The sequence below is a fragment of the Pezoporus wallicus genome, unplaced genomic scaffold, assembly GCF_028554395.1.
Source record: "Pezoporus wallicus isolate ANWC-B61680 ecotype Strahan unplaced genomic scaffold, APGP_CSIRO_Pwel_v1 contig_2456, whole genome shotgun sequence".
Lineage (NCBI taxonomy): Eukaryota > Metazoa > Chordata > Aves > Psittaciformes > Psittacidae > Pezoporus > Pezoporus wallicus.
In genome coordinates, this window is record NW_026637053.1 from 2,559,867 (window position 1) to 2,574,219 (window position 14,353).

General features: G+C 42.4%; 1 protein-coding gene across 1 annotated transcript in view; it reads left to right on the plus strand.

Annotated features, from left to right (window-relative positions):
• Positions 1-14,353, plus strand: part of LOC130595894 (neural-cadherin-like) — a 38,938-nt gene that overhangs the window by 12,518 nt on the left and 12,067 nt on the right. Inside the window, exons 10-19 of the mRNA XM_057403002.1 lie at positions 555-727; positions 853-1,020; positions 1,924-2,173; positions 4,010-4,137; positions 5,290-5,476; positions 5,637-5,780; positions 8,373-8,656; positions 9,638-11,255; positions 13,144-13,237; positions 14,014-14,198. Of these exons, the coding sequence (XP_057258985.1) occupies positions 555-727; positions 853-1,020; positions 1,924-2,173; positions 4,010-4,137; positions 5,290-5,476; positions 5,637-5,780; positions 8,373-8,656; positions 9,638-11,255; positions 13,144-13,237; positions 14,014-14,198 (3,231 nt within the window). The remainder of the gene's footprint in view (positions 1-554; positions 728-852; positions 1,021-1,923; positions 2,174-4,009; positions 4,138-5,289; positions 5,477-5,636; positions 5,781-8,372; positions 8,657-9,637; positions 11,256-13,143; positions 13,238-14,013; positions 14,199-14,353) is intronic.

Here is a 14,353-nt window from a genome sequence, read left to right on the forward strand (position 1 = left end):
AAACCTAACTGTGACAGCCTTCCCACTACCAGGGCTATTTCAATACACTGAGCTGACGGAGACAGTGCATGGCAATGGCTCAAAAAACACAATCATGCAAACACCCCTAGTTACTTGGAGGAAGAATTGGTACTGGTTGTCTGAGGATGGAGGAAAGAGCAGGACCCAAGTCAGATCAGAGCAATCTAAAGACTGTAGTGTGGAAGAGAGACAGGTATGCGATAGCTTCATATAAAATTGTGCCCTGCAGAGAACAGGGGCGTAGGAAATGACTCCCCAACTTAAGGGAGTCTGTCTAGGACTACAGGCATAAAGACACATTTGCCTCAGGTGGATTGCTGGGAACAGGGAGTGAGAGGTAAGGAAATGCACATTTGTAAAATGATCATTGCCCTTGCCTTGGGCAGCTTCTCCAAAACACTGGGGAATCTTCACTGACCCGAGTCTTCACGCTTTGCAATAACCTGCTGACTCCCTACAATGAGTATTTCTATTATACACAGCCTGGTAAACCAGAACAAGACCTGCTGACAATATCTTTTGTCTTTTCAAAGACTTCCTCAGTGAAGACACTGCAGTGGGGACAAGTTTCCTCCGTGTTGCAGCTCATGACAGTGACCAAGGTGTGAATGCTGCTGTCACGTACTCAATGTTAGAAAATGAGGTGGAATACTTCAAGATCAACCCCAGCACAGGCTGGGTCTATGTGAACTGCCTGCTACCCCAGGTAATGCGACTCTGCTTGGAACAGAGCAACCTCCAGCCCCTCACATCCATTGCAGAGGGTTAATTGTAACCTCTTGGTTTGTACAAACTGGTTTGCAAATATCCCCAATCTCCTTCATTTCATAGACAACGCGCATTAGTAGCTATATTGTAGCAACAGACGGAGGGAACAGGAGCAGCACTGTGGAACTGACTGTAACTGTCACTAATGCACTCAGCCAGCCACCCCGGTGGGAGCAGAGCAGATACTGGGTAACCATCCCCGAAAACACCATTCGTGACACCAAAATAGTGGTATGTTAAAAGCGCAATTACTTCCCTCCTTCTTCTTTGCGTTTCAGTTTCTCCCTCTGTTGTGCTCTCTATATCAAAAGCACAAGGATGCCCACCCTGCAACCTTCCTGCATTGTGTTCTTTCCTATGTACACCATTAGTGTTTGTCAGAAGTACCTGTTACAGAACAGGTTGCCGTTTCAGCTGGCAGCAGTTTCCTAGTGACTTCTTACACCAGTGGCCATCAGGGGGTGCTCCTGCAGAAGCAAGACCCATGTCCTGCCTGCGTGGGAAATTCTTGAGTGTTCCCGTTAAGGGCCGGCTCCTCACTCCTCCATTCTCAGTGGACCGTGCTGACTCTCTGCATCTTTCCTACAGCTTTTCTTAGTTTAGTACTACATCGTGGAATGGCTGTAGTTTGCTTTGTGCTCTTCTAACCCAAAACAATTCCTTGTTAACCTGCCCAGACATATTCTTTAAGGATAGTCTCTTCTGTAAACTGCCAGATAATTCCCACCTTCCTCCTCCTACATGTAATATCCAAGCACTTGCAAACAATTTAGGTTTGGTCTGTATCTTGCCTGATAAAATATACAACTCAGTGAAGAAATGGTCTCCTTTTGGATTGCTTTTGTTTTGGAAAGAGAGAGGAGGGATTTCCTTTAGCCAGTGATGCAGTTCTTGCTTGGCACATTTAATGGCAGGTAAATTTACTGTTGATCACAGATCTGCATCAAACTTAAATGTTGTACAGTGTAACTCAACTCCATAAACTGTTTCTGTTTTTTTCTGTTATCCAACTCATACAGCCCTGTATGTTTTTGGGGAACACACATGCATGTATGTTCTTACCATCAAACTGAACATTTAACACTTGCAGCCCCTTGCTTCATGAACATATGTGGTGGCTCTTCTCTTCTTCAGACCATCAAAGCCATATCCCCTCTTGGTGATCCCAGAGTTACATATAACATGGAGGAGGGTCAAGTTCCAGAGACTAACATGCCAGTTCGTTTCTATCTGAAGCCAAACAGAGCTGATGGATCTGCTTCTCTTCTAGTCGCTGAACCACTTGACTTTGAGACAACTAAGTTTTTCACTCTGACAGTCCGGGCACAAAACGTAGCAATGACTACTTTGGCTTCCTTTACCACTGTTTGTGTGAACGTAACAGGTAAGCTTCGCTGCTGTTAGAGCAGCTCATTCAGAACAATATTCTTGGTTTTTTTTAGCATAACATCACAAATTAAGGTAACATCCATGAAATGCCAAGCCACCTAAGAATGCTTTGTGTGTTTCTATACTGCAAAAGGAAGTTGTGCAGTCATTAAAAAGGTCTATTAGAGATAATTTCTAACTATCAAATGTGGAAATGTGACAGTGCAAATATGGGCTGTCTGAATGTCTATGTGACATTAGTGTCTGCTGTTATAAATGTAATTGGAAAGATTTTCTTTTGATAGACAGAGAAATCTAGTAAATGGCCCCAAGCTATATTGAAAGAAGACTAGTATTACTGGAAATATTCCATACTATAGAAAGAAAACCAGCCCAGATAGGTTGGATTTGTGTTTGGTATCTCTTTAGGGGGTTTTGTTATATTCAGTATTTTTTATTGAACACTGAGATTAAAACTCTAGAAATGAAAATGCCAGGGTCCTTACGATAGGTGCAGTTTTCAAAAAATTGATCCAACCCTCCTTATAGCAGGATCTTTTGTAACGCTCTGCTCCTGCAGTCTAAAACTATAAATCTGATTTTAATCCCTGCTTTTTGAAGCATTAGTGGCATTACTTTTGATATGTAGATGTTTAGATGAAAATATGAATAGGCAAAGTCTCCAGCAAAAACATTTGTCTCACTTACTACCATTGAAATGGAGACTTCAGTGGTAATTTGAGTGGGGATCCAACTTCCCTATTTCACTTTATCACAGCATTGTCCTCTATTTCACAGTCCATCGATGCAAAACCGCTACAGGTTTTAGAGCAAGAGTGCTTCAAGTCAGGGTCTGAGCCTCATCATGGATTATGGACCCTGCCCCAAAAGATTTTTCCTATGGTGCAGTTACTGGTGGCAGAATTTGGTAGAAACTCATTCTGCTTTTTTTAATCTTTAAGAGAGAAATAACCTCCAGAAAGTTTCATGCACAGAATTGTCCTTTATTTATGCACAAGCACACAGAAAAGGGAGTCTTTGATAGCATCTTTTTTTCCTTACCTTGCTCAGTGAATGTACAGAAACTTAACCTTAACCTTAATTCTCTTCTATAAAATATGAAAAAACAGCCTGGTCAAAAGAAGTTTTCACAATGATGCATGTAAGAGAGAAAGAAAATTGTGATTTACAGGAGCCCTCACCCACAACTTAAAAAATTATATATTTAAGACACTGGTTGTGCAAATGGTTATGTGTCAGAATCAGTGGAGTTGTGTGGCAGTAGTAAAACTAAGCATGTGCTTATGGGTTTGTAGAATGAGGTATTAAGAATTTTGTCTGCTCTTCATTGAGACAGATGGATCCAAGGAACTGTCATCACAGCTCCTCTGTTTTGGCATTGTGCCATGACACAGGAAAATTACTTTCTTAAAATATGGCTGTTAAACTGTGAAAAGTTCAAAAAGATGTAGGGGACTGCAGCATTTCTGAGTTGAGTCCTCTTACAAAGAGGAACCTGTACTGAGTAGTCATGAGTTGAGCAGGAAGATGTGATCCCAGGGCAATTTAAATGGATCCTAGTCAGTGCTGCCATAGTTCTCCTGCCTGAACCTTGTCCTCACCTGTCCTACACAGCAATTTTAGGGAGAAAATGTGTCAGAATCTGGCCCTTCAAAGCATGTCTGTAAAATGCCTCCTGACAACTCTCATGAAAATGGGAAAACCCAAAGCAGAATTGCCTCTTACTATGAACCATGTGAGTTCTTTCTCCAAGCAAATTTACAACTGTGGGGAAAAAAGAAGTAGTCTTCAAACATTTTCTTACCATGGTCCCTGTCACCTCCTTTTGCAGATGTCAATGATAATGTTCCGTTCTTCGTGTCTTCTAACTACGAGGTGTCTGTGCCAGAAGGCGCTGATGTTGGCACATCTGTGGTTCAGGTGTTAGCTACGGACTTGGATTCTGGCCTACATGGAGAGGTTTGACCTTACATCCAATTCTTTTCTTCCCAATAGGTTTTAGTATTAGTGAGAGTACGCAGACAGCAGATGACAGGGTAATGAGCCACAAACACTTCATACAGCACTTGTCAAGTAGTTGTCTAGCATATGCCCAATGTATATAATATTGCTGTTCACGATCTTGTGATCCTGCATCATAGCATCTTATCTTAATCAGCAACCATGACAAAGAACTGATGCATGATTCTCAGGGTTGCTCCCATGACAAGACATGTCAGGAGGTCGTTGCAGGACATGCTTCCATATTCATGCCACTTTGGCATTTAAGTGACAGTGGTTACGGTCAGTTAAACACAGCCACTTAAATATGGTCAATTAAATAACATTTCATTTCACCATCACTGGTCAAATGATTGGTAAAACCAACATTTGACCGTCACTGTCCTAATGACCCAACCCCAGGAAAACGCTGTGTTATGAAGGAACCTGCTAATTTTCTGTGCATTTTCCTGAGCCTTTCCCAAAAATCCTACTAACTTCTCTGGGGGGGAGCTCTGGCTAGTAGAGGTCTCCTGTCTGTCACTGTTATTTTGCAACTTCTGAAGAGCAACCTGTGTGGTAGAAGTGCCTAGCGGTGCTCTGGGCATGACTTCAGGGTAGGGGTGGAAATGTGTTTTTTTCAGAATAGGAAGCCAGACCTTTGTTAAAGGGATAAATGTGGATAGTTTTCATCAGCTTTCATCAGTGGAGGTTTTCATTTGTTCATTTGTTGAACAGGACCCAAACTCTGTTAGCCCTGGGGTTTTTTTTTGAGATCAGAAGCACGATGGGTTTCTAGAAGCTGAGGAGACACCAGGGAAGATGTTATTCCATACATTCTCTGTCCTTCGGTTATTAGTGATCTTTCTTAACTGCTCTTACTGGCCACTGTTGGAGATTAGATACTGAGGTTGATGGGCTTTGATATCATTAATACAGATGTTATTCTGCTTGAGAATTCTGGTTTTTATATCAAAATGGGCAAAAAACTTAGAAAAATTATGTCCAGATGAATGGTCTTTCCTCAGAGTCTTTCCGCAGACAGACCCAGAAGGCCACTGGGGAAAGTCACAGCACTTGGATATACAAATGAAAGTGGAAAACGCAGCCACTCTAACTATTCCTTTTTAGGTTCACTACTTAATACTGAAAGATGCTAGTGAGGATTACCAGTTCTTCAACATTGAGCCTGAGACAGGAATTATTTCCACCCATGCATCTTTTGACAGAGAGAAAAGAGCCTCTTACTTGATTGAAGTTCAGTCTCAGGACTCTTCAGAATCTGCCAGACCTGGGATTCATGGACAGCCCAACACAGGTAAAAATAGTAAGGAAGTATACATGGGGTAAAAGATATCAGAGACTGGGTTCCTTAACTCTTCTAGACTTAGGGGGTATGTGAGCTGCCTGGTATACAACAAGGTACTCCACCGCCATTTCCAGTCTGCATATTCCTCTTGCATTTCCTGTTTCCTTAGACACAGCCTACATAAGGATTTTTGTCAGTGATGTGAATGACAATGCTCCAGCTTTTCCTCAGTCAGTGTATGAGGTCAGCGTAGATGAAGACAGGGATGTTGGAAGTCCTGTTGTGACAGCAACAGCAGATGATGAAGATGAGGGTGAGTGGATCCTGCATGTCTTTCCAAGTCCTCCTAGTACTACTGTGTGTTGTGTTTAGGGCTACATCCTTCATGGGCAAACAAATCTCTGCATCCAGGAGATGATCAAGCATTTCAAACATTTGTAAAAGTGAGGAAAGACGTTCTGGGCATATGAGAGATTTCCTTTTATTAGGTGCTCAGGTTCACAGGGCAAAGTTAGAATCATAGAATCATAGAATGGTTTGGGTTGGAAAGAACCTTAAGATCATCAAGTCCCAACCCCCCTGCCATGGGCAGGGACACCTCACACTAAACCATGTCATGCAAATAAGTTAAGCTAACATACAATCTCTCTGAGGCAGAAAGGAATCACCTGGAGCCACAACCATGCTGTAACTGACTCCTGAGTATTTGCTTGCTTTGTGCTGACTCCTGTGCTTTCCAGATCTCCCTGGGAGTCACTTTTACATACTGCTATTGCAAGAAACTCAAACCTGTGTGCTTTTTTGTGAGTTAGTGGGCTGAATATGCTTGTGGAAGAATGTGACAACAGTGGAAGATGACATGGCCAGAAATTAAGGTAGGGAGAAGGGAGGAATAAGGCATGAGAAAAACCAAAAAGCCAGACCTTCTTTTTGAGCCCACACTTATATCAGCTCTGATGGTGTGAAACTGCCCCTGCAGTGTGGTGAGACCAGATGGGCTGAGCCAGTCCAAGAACCATGCCAAGTGCAAGGTCCAACCATGCCAAGTGCAAGGTCCTACACCTGGGTCGGAGCAATCCCAGGCACAGCTACAGGTTGGGAAGAGAAGAGATTCAGAGCAGCCCTGCGGAGAAGGACTTGGGGGTGCTGGTTGATGAGAAAATGAACATGAGCCGGCTTCAGTGTGCGTTTGCAGCCCAGAAAGCCAACCATATCCTGGGCTGCATCAAAAGGAGCGTGACCAGCAGGTTGAAGGAGGTGATCCTGCCTCTCTACTCGGCTCTTGTGAGACCTCACCTGGAGTATTGTGTGCAGTTCTGGTGTCCTCAACATAAAAAGGACATGGAACTGTTGGAACAAGTCCAGAGAAGGGCCACGAGGATGATCAGGGGACTGGAGCACCTCCCGTATGAAGACAGGCTGAGGAAGTTGGAGCTGTTCAGCCTGGAGAAGAGAAGGCTGCATGGACACCTCCTAGCAGCCTTCCAGTATCTGAAGGGGGCCTATAGGGATGCTGGAGAGGGACTCTTCATTAGGGACTGTAGTGACAGGACAAGGGGTAATGGGTTAAAACTTAAGCAGGGGAAGTTTAGGTTGGATATAAGAAGGAAATTCTTTCCTGTTAGGGTGGTGAGGCACTGGAATGGGTTGCCCAGGGAGGTTGTGAATGCTCCATCCCTGGTAGTGTTCAAGGCCAGGTTGGACGAGGCCTTGGGTGATATGATTTAGCGTAAGGTGTCCCTGCCCACGGCAGGGGGTTGGAACTAGATGATCTTAAGGTCCTTTACAACTCTAATGATTCTGTGATTCTATGATTCTATTCTATGATTCTATAAGAACATGCACCACCAGTCATTTCCTGTCTTTGCTTCTCCTGTGCCTTTTTTGCTTCTTTCATGAGCTGGTCCAGCTCAACCTGCTGGAGAAAAACAAACCCATTGAAAAAAAGAAGGCAAGCTGATGCAGTGGTGACAGAGCCCAAATAAGCACCAGAGGAACATGTTGCTGGGAGCAGATAGGAGTTGACCATTTCTTTCAGTGGCCTGTGCCTCTTGGTGTCTATGTTGGAGAAGTAAAGAGGACATTTAAAATTGGCTGCTGCACTTGAGCGAATTGGGAAAAATGACTAGCAAGTGATGCTCAAACTCATGCTGCAGCCGAGCTCTTCCAAGCACTAATGTTGGGCACAGCCTTTTCACTTTCTTGCTGTCCATGTTGCTCTAGTCTTCTCATCCACAGCCGACTCACAACTTAAAATGCTGAACATTCTCTCTACTCCTAGCAGTTCACCTATTTCATTTGGGAAATTACTTTCTATCTTGAAATTCAATGTCATGTTTGTTTTTTTTTTTTCTCTTTTCAAACATGTAAACATGGGGCTTTGTTCCTAAAGATTTTGCAGCAATATCAAACAACTGCTGTTATACAGGTTAAATGTTCTTACAAGATGAATTCTTGCTCAAAATAAGAATTCTGTTATATTTTAGCACCATCCAGTGGTTAAAGAAATAAAGTTAAGGAATATTGGCGTTTGAAATGAGAGGCTTAGGAAATATTGAGCAAAAATAGCTTCTAGTATTTTAATAGTATGTTATTTTATTATTGGCAAATGAACACACAATAAATCGGAGACACACAATTCCTTCATTGTCAATAAAAAGGCTTATGTGTCTGCAAATTATATTTCTAAATATAACTGCAGACCTAACACCCAATTTAGCATACACAAACCCTTCAAATTGCATACATGGACCATTCTGTTTGTGTCTATGTCTGTGTTTTATCTCCCACACACACTGTAACAGTCTGGGCAAGTACGGTTTCTCTTGGATACATGTCCACTATGTACAGCTGGACTGTGTATTCAGAGAGTGAACAGGCAGTGATCATTTGCTTTCTGCTGTAGGTGCAAATGCTAAACTAAGGTATCAGATCACGTCAGGAAATGTGAAAGGAGTTTTTGATGTGGAACCTGAGGTTGGAACTGTCTTCATTGCTCAGTCTCTGGATTATGAACAAGAACAACATTATGAGCTCCGGCTTGTAGCTTCTGATGGAAAATGGGAAAACCACACTCTTATCATCATCAATGTTGTCAATAAGAATGATGAAGCACCAGTCTTCACTCAACATGAATACCAGGGCAGTGTCTTGGAGGAGCTCACAGATCTGCCTGTATTTGTTCTAAAGGTAAAGCAATAAGCACAAAGCAGGGTAAAACCTGACTTTTTGTTCAGCTCAATCCCATCCATTCATAGAAACCCAAAAAGATAGTTTATTTAGGGTCACTGAGCCCTGGTATTAGGATTTAGCTAGCAACATTCTGTAAAGAAGAGAATAAAGAAAGCCTGGTTGAATTTACATGGTGTACCTGCTCCCTTGACCAGCATAAATAATGGTTGGACTGCACGATCTCAAAGGTCTTTTCCAACCTAAATGATTTTATGATTCTAAACGTTGAAAAACGTGATAGCTTTCCTCTGCAAAGCAGAGTCAGCATATTTTGAGTAACTATATGAGCATAGTGTGGTTATCACATGTACCTCATGCATTTAAGTCACAGACTTTTTGGCTACATTTATACTACCAAATAAACATTACCAGGGATTGTTCTTTGACTCAAACTTGATTATCTTCGTTATTTTGGTGTTAGAGCAGTCTCTGGCATGTGGACTGCTTTGTTGTCCTAGCTAGCAGTATCCTAAACAATCCTGAGATGCAAATCAGGAGCTGTAAGTTCTCTCTGGCCTGTGCTGATAATAAGCTTGACTGTAAGGCCACACTGTTTTTAAAGCTTTCTATTCACTCAGAGAGAAACAGATGCTGTTTGCCTTTGTATTCCAGCACCAAAGAGTTTCACAAGAAACATTTGCACAGCAGATCAGTTATTACTTCCACTTGGTTCTTCTTGAAGTTATCATCTCGTCTTTCCAAAATACACTGGGAAGTAGAATATATTAGTCTGTCTAAATGTTATACTTTTTGTTTCTCCAGGCTATGCATGATGTTTATTGAAAGAGTACTTGACCCAAATGACTCAAACCAATAGATGTTTGCTGTTAAAATACATGCTCTTTATTTAGCCTGCACAATACCAACTGCCATCAATAAAAGAACAGTAATTTTCTCTTTTCTTTTACATAAACACTTACCTGCTGTGGCTTGTTCCAGGTTTCTGCAACAGACCCTGACCAAGTGGCTGATCAAAATGCCATTAATTATTCCCTGCACGGACAGGGAGCCAGCACTGAATTCAGCATTGATGAGAACACAGGTGAGATCAGTGCAAATAAAAGGTTAGACCGTGAGAAGCGATCAACGTGGCACTTTCTTGTCCTTGCAACGGATGAGAGCGGAGAGGGGCTGACTGGCTTTGCAGATGTGATCATAGAAGTGAGGGATGTGAACGACAATGCACCCCTTTTCCTCTGTGTGGTGGATGGCTGTTTCATGGGCCACATCCCTGAGGATTCTCCAGCAGACACTCCTGTCACAGAAATGACAGCAGTGGACCTTGATGACCCAAAGGCTGCTATGAATGCTGTGCTAACATACAGCATCATTCAGAACGTCCAAAATGAAATTAATCTGAACTTATTCTCAATTGACTCAGTTAGTGGTACCATCTATACAGTGCTTGGGACACTAGATCGGGAGAAGGAAGACAAGTACCTACTTGTGGTTGAGGCCAGAGATGGAGGAGGGCTCACTGGGACAGGCACCGCCACTATTTTGGTGACCGATGTAAATGATAATGCTCCAGTCTTCCTGCAAAGGATCTACACAGCATTTGTCTCTGAGAATGCAAGTATTAACACTGAGGTGGCAGTAGTGTCTGCTGTGGATAGAGATGAGGGAGAAAATGCCATGGTGACATTCAGCATCCTTGATGGGGACAATGATCGCAAGTTCTCCATAGAAACGGATGAAGTCAACAACTGTGGGTTTATCAGGCTACGAAAGCAGATTGACTTTGAGAAGCCCCATGAGAGGGTGTTCAATTTGACTGTGAAAGCAGAGGACATGGATTTCTTCAGCATCGCTCACTGTGTGATCTATGTGGAGGACTCCAATGACCATGCTCCTGTTTTCTACCCTAAGTTCTATGAAGTAGCTGCACTGGGAGAAGATGCACCAGTTGGCACCAAAGTTGTTCAGGTTTCTGCTGTTGACTTGGATTCTGGCCTGAATGGAAGGTTTTCTTTTCACCTACTAAACAAGTCTGATCCAGATGGCCAGTTCTCTGTGGCTAGTGATGGGTGGGTGATGGTTGCAGGACTGCTGGATCATGAGATGGTGAAACAGTACCAGCTCATTGTCATTGCGACTGATATGGGGCAACCCCTTCTGACTGGCAGTGCCACTGTTTTAGTCACTCTGCAAGACATAAATGACAATGGGCCAGAGTTTGAAGCTCATTATAATCCAGTGGTCTGGGAAAATACACCTGCTCCACAGGCTGTCCAAATGAACGAGACCTCTACATTGCTGTATGCTACAGACCGAGACACTGCTGCTAATGGAGCACCTTTCTCCTTTCACCTTCTCAGTGATTTCGATAGTCTGACTAACTTCAACTTGCAGGACTTCCACAATGGAAGTGCCTTGCTCACCGCGCTGTGTACCTTTGACAGGGAAGTGCAGAAGGTGTTCTACCTGCCCATCCTGATCACAGACAGTGGAATCCCGCCAATGAGCTCTACCAACACACTGACCGTAAATATTGGGGACCAAAATGACCACCCACATTCTGCTGGCTACATGGAATGTCTCATTTACAGCTATGATGGTAAATTATTTCCTGATGCTTGCTTCCACGTGTGACAGTAAGACCAAAGAAGCAGCTATGAGATGCACAGGACTCTGTCCTATTCCACATAAGCTAAGATCTTAGAGATGCTATTGAAGTTTCCTTAAGCCCCACCTGAGAGCAGTGGGGGTGCAGGCGGGGGGGGGGGGAGGCAGGGGGTGTGGCGAGGGGGTGCACAGGACCGTGGGCCATTTGGTTTGTGGAAGAAACTGAGTCAACCTTGATGGAAGTGCATAACTGGTTGCTATTCCATGCGTGTTTATCAAATGAGTAATGGTCTCTGGTTTTCAGATGCAGTTTCAGATGTATTAACATTTCAGGGTGAAAAAAATAACAAAATTCATAATGTTGCTGACAAGTGATGAGTCTGCTGAGAACCTTCTTCCTCTTCCTTAAACCTTTTTCGTCCTTCAGACTGCAAGTCAGTTTTAGTAAATACATGTAAGCTGAACTTGTGTAAACTGCCTGAGACATTCATATAAGCCTTTTGCTGACAAATGCTGTTATGGGGGAATTTTCTGTGAATGTTCCCAAGCGTGAGAGAAGACATCTCTCCCTTCTTGCTTTGGCAATTAGCTAGCAGTTCTCTTGTGATCCAGTGTTCCCACATAAGCACAACATGAAGATAAAACACACAGGTAAAAAGAGTCTGGGATGCTTGCAGCTATGTAGACTCAGGTCATTCCTTCTTCTTCTACTCTGCTGCGTATCTTGTGGTTCAAAAGCACATGAAATAGATTGTCTGTTGTGGGCACACTATAAACTACTTCTGTGTAGATGCTGTTGACATTTATTTGTACTGAAACGTTGTTCTGCCTGTTGTGTGCTCACTCTCAAGTTCAGCTTATGGTAAAGTTGAAACTAAGTCTGGTTGCTATTTGCCGAGTAACTCTGCTTGTAGCCTGAGTACCGGGTCTTTTCTTTAACCTTAAATTAGCTACCTCTTTAAAGATTAAACTCATCTGTACTGTTAATTTCTGGGAGGGACTATTCAAGTCTTCAGATATTTGGTTATTTAAAATCTTAAGGAGAGACTGTATGTTACATTTATATAATGTGGGAGTCAAGGGCTGAACTGCTTCCTACAAAATATCCAGTGAATGTTGCCGTAGTTGTCAGAGGGGTACAGGTTTCTCTCCTTTTTGCATGAAGTCCCTCAGTTGTCAGGGTTTATGCTGTTCCTTTTCACAAGGTGAAGTCCTATATTTTTTCTCATCTTTGTGATCCTTGATTCTTTACTCAGTAGATCTGTGAATTCAGATACCTGTGGGCCTTTCCTTCAGAAACAGCTTTTGTAAAACAGAAAAATACTAATTTGAGAGCCTTGCTGAGAGAATGCAAAACTAGCAGAATGCATGCTGCTTTTCATTTCATCCCAAAGTCTCACCATCTACCAAAAACAAGCCTAGTTACTGTAGTTTGGACATCTCTATCTTGCTGTCATTCCCTCCAAATTGCTATTGTTTTTTGCCCTTTAGAACCCAGTCGGTATTTTGGTTGTTTATCCTGCCAAACCCCAATTCCTCTCTAAACTGCCCTGTAAAATGCTGCAGTCAAAATAGTGAAAATCAGTAATTCCAAATACCTCTTACATCTTTCCTCAAAGGTGGCTTTTCCTTTTTCCTTTCCACTGCTTTTCATTGCAGTCACCAGTTGAATTAAATCTATGTAGCCATATAGGAAATACACAGTAAGTGACACACCATACGGTATTTGCAAACTGATGCACATCTTCTCTCGGGAACTATCATAACTGGTTTTTGTAGAGGTTTTAGACTTAAGACAAACCAGTAAAACCAGAATGGCCAACCTGTTTGTGTACTCATGAGAGGTCTGATTGTACCACTTACATGCTGTGTTTTTTTAGGTATCCTTCCCACAACTGTACTGGGCCAGGTCAGTGCCCCTGACGAAGATGATTGGGATCACAAAATCTACCAATTTGAAGGGAAAACATCAAGGTATTTGGAAAGAAAAATGGGAGTTGGGTGAAATGTATGGAAAACTTGTCCACACACAAAACCATTTAAAGTATTTAAAGCACCTTTTTTTGAAAACAAGTGTGCAAAAGCATTTTGTTGGTTAGAAGCTTGTGTGTAGCTCTACCAAAGTCCTTCTGAGTATGAGACTGCAGTAAATAATGCTGCATGCCAAACTCATCCACTTCCCATTTCTTGATGGCCACCATTATAAATCCCTGTTCACAGTCATACCCATAATCAGTATCAGAGGGCTACTACAGAAAAATACCCACTAACTTCCATTCTCCTTCATCCTAGCTCCTGAAGAGCTGGTGTTTTCATGACACTATTGGTTTTAAGACCTTATTTGTATTGGCTGTATTTATACCAAAGTGTCTGGATTATGACCAGGGTTGAGATGTGCATGTGCCATTCTAAGGTTTTGACAGAGGTGTCACTCTCAGTGGGTGTATCTAAACTATGAGTTTGCACGGTTTGCAAAGTTATGGCTGTAGTGGCCTGAGTCTCCCCACACAGTTAATATGGCATAGAATCAGGAAAAAACTTTCTGGATATACTGGTGAAGAGTCATTAGGAGCCAACAGAACGCAATGTAAAATGTTCTGATTTGCTCTGATCCTTCCTGAGGGAACACATCTGCTTTCTCTGATAGCTTTCCCAAAATGAAGTGGATGAGAAAAAACATCAGTAATGATAATTACTACTTGGCTTTTGAACTTCTTTCAGCTTGTTCCATGGCTTAACTCTTATTACAGGTACTTTATCCTCAATGATAACTCAGGTTTGCTGACTATTAAAGAAGGAATCCCATCAGGAACATACAACATAAGAGTCAGAGTCATTGACGGAGTCTGGCCAGATGTTGTCTCAACTGTAAAAGTTGTAGTGAAGGAAATCAAGGATGATGCCCTCCATAATGCTGGTTCTATACGAATAAAAGGTAACCAATATGAAATAGGATCATAATACTGAAATCTACCTCTTTAATGTTACTGCTATGTTACTTAGAATTCTAATGCTCTTAGACATGGGATGAGCGCTTTCTAAGCAAGGGTTTGAAAATGCATCTTTGTTTGCATGGTCCTCTGAAACTGC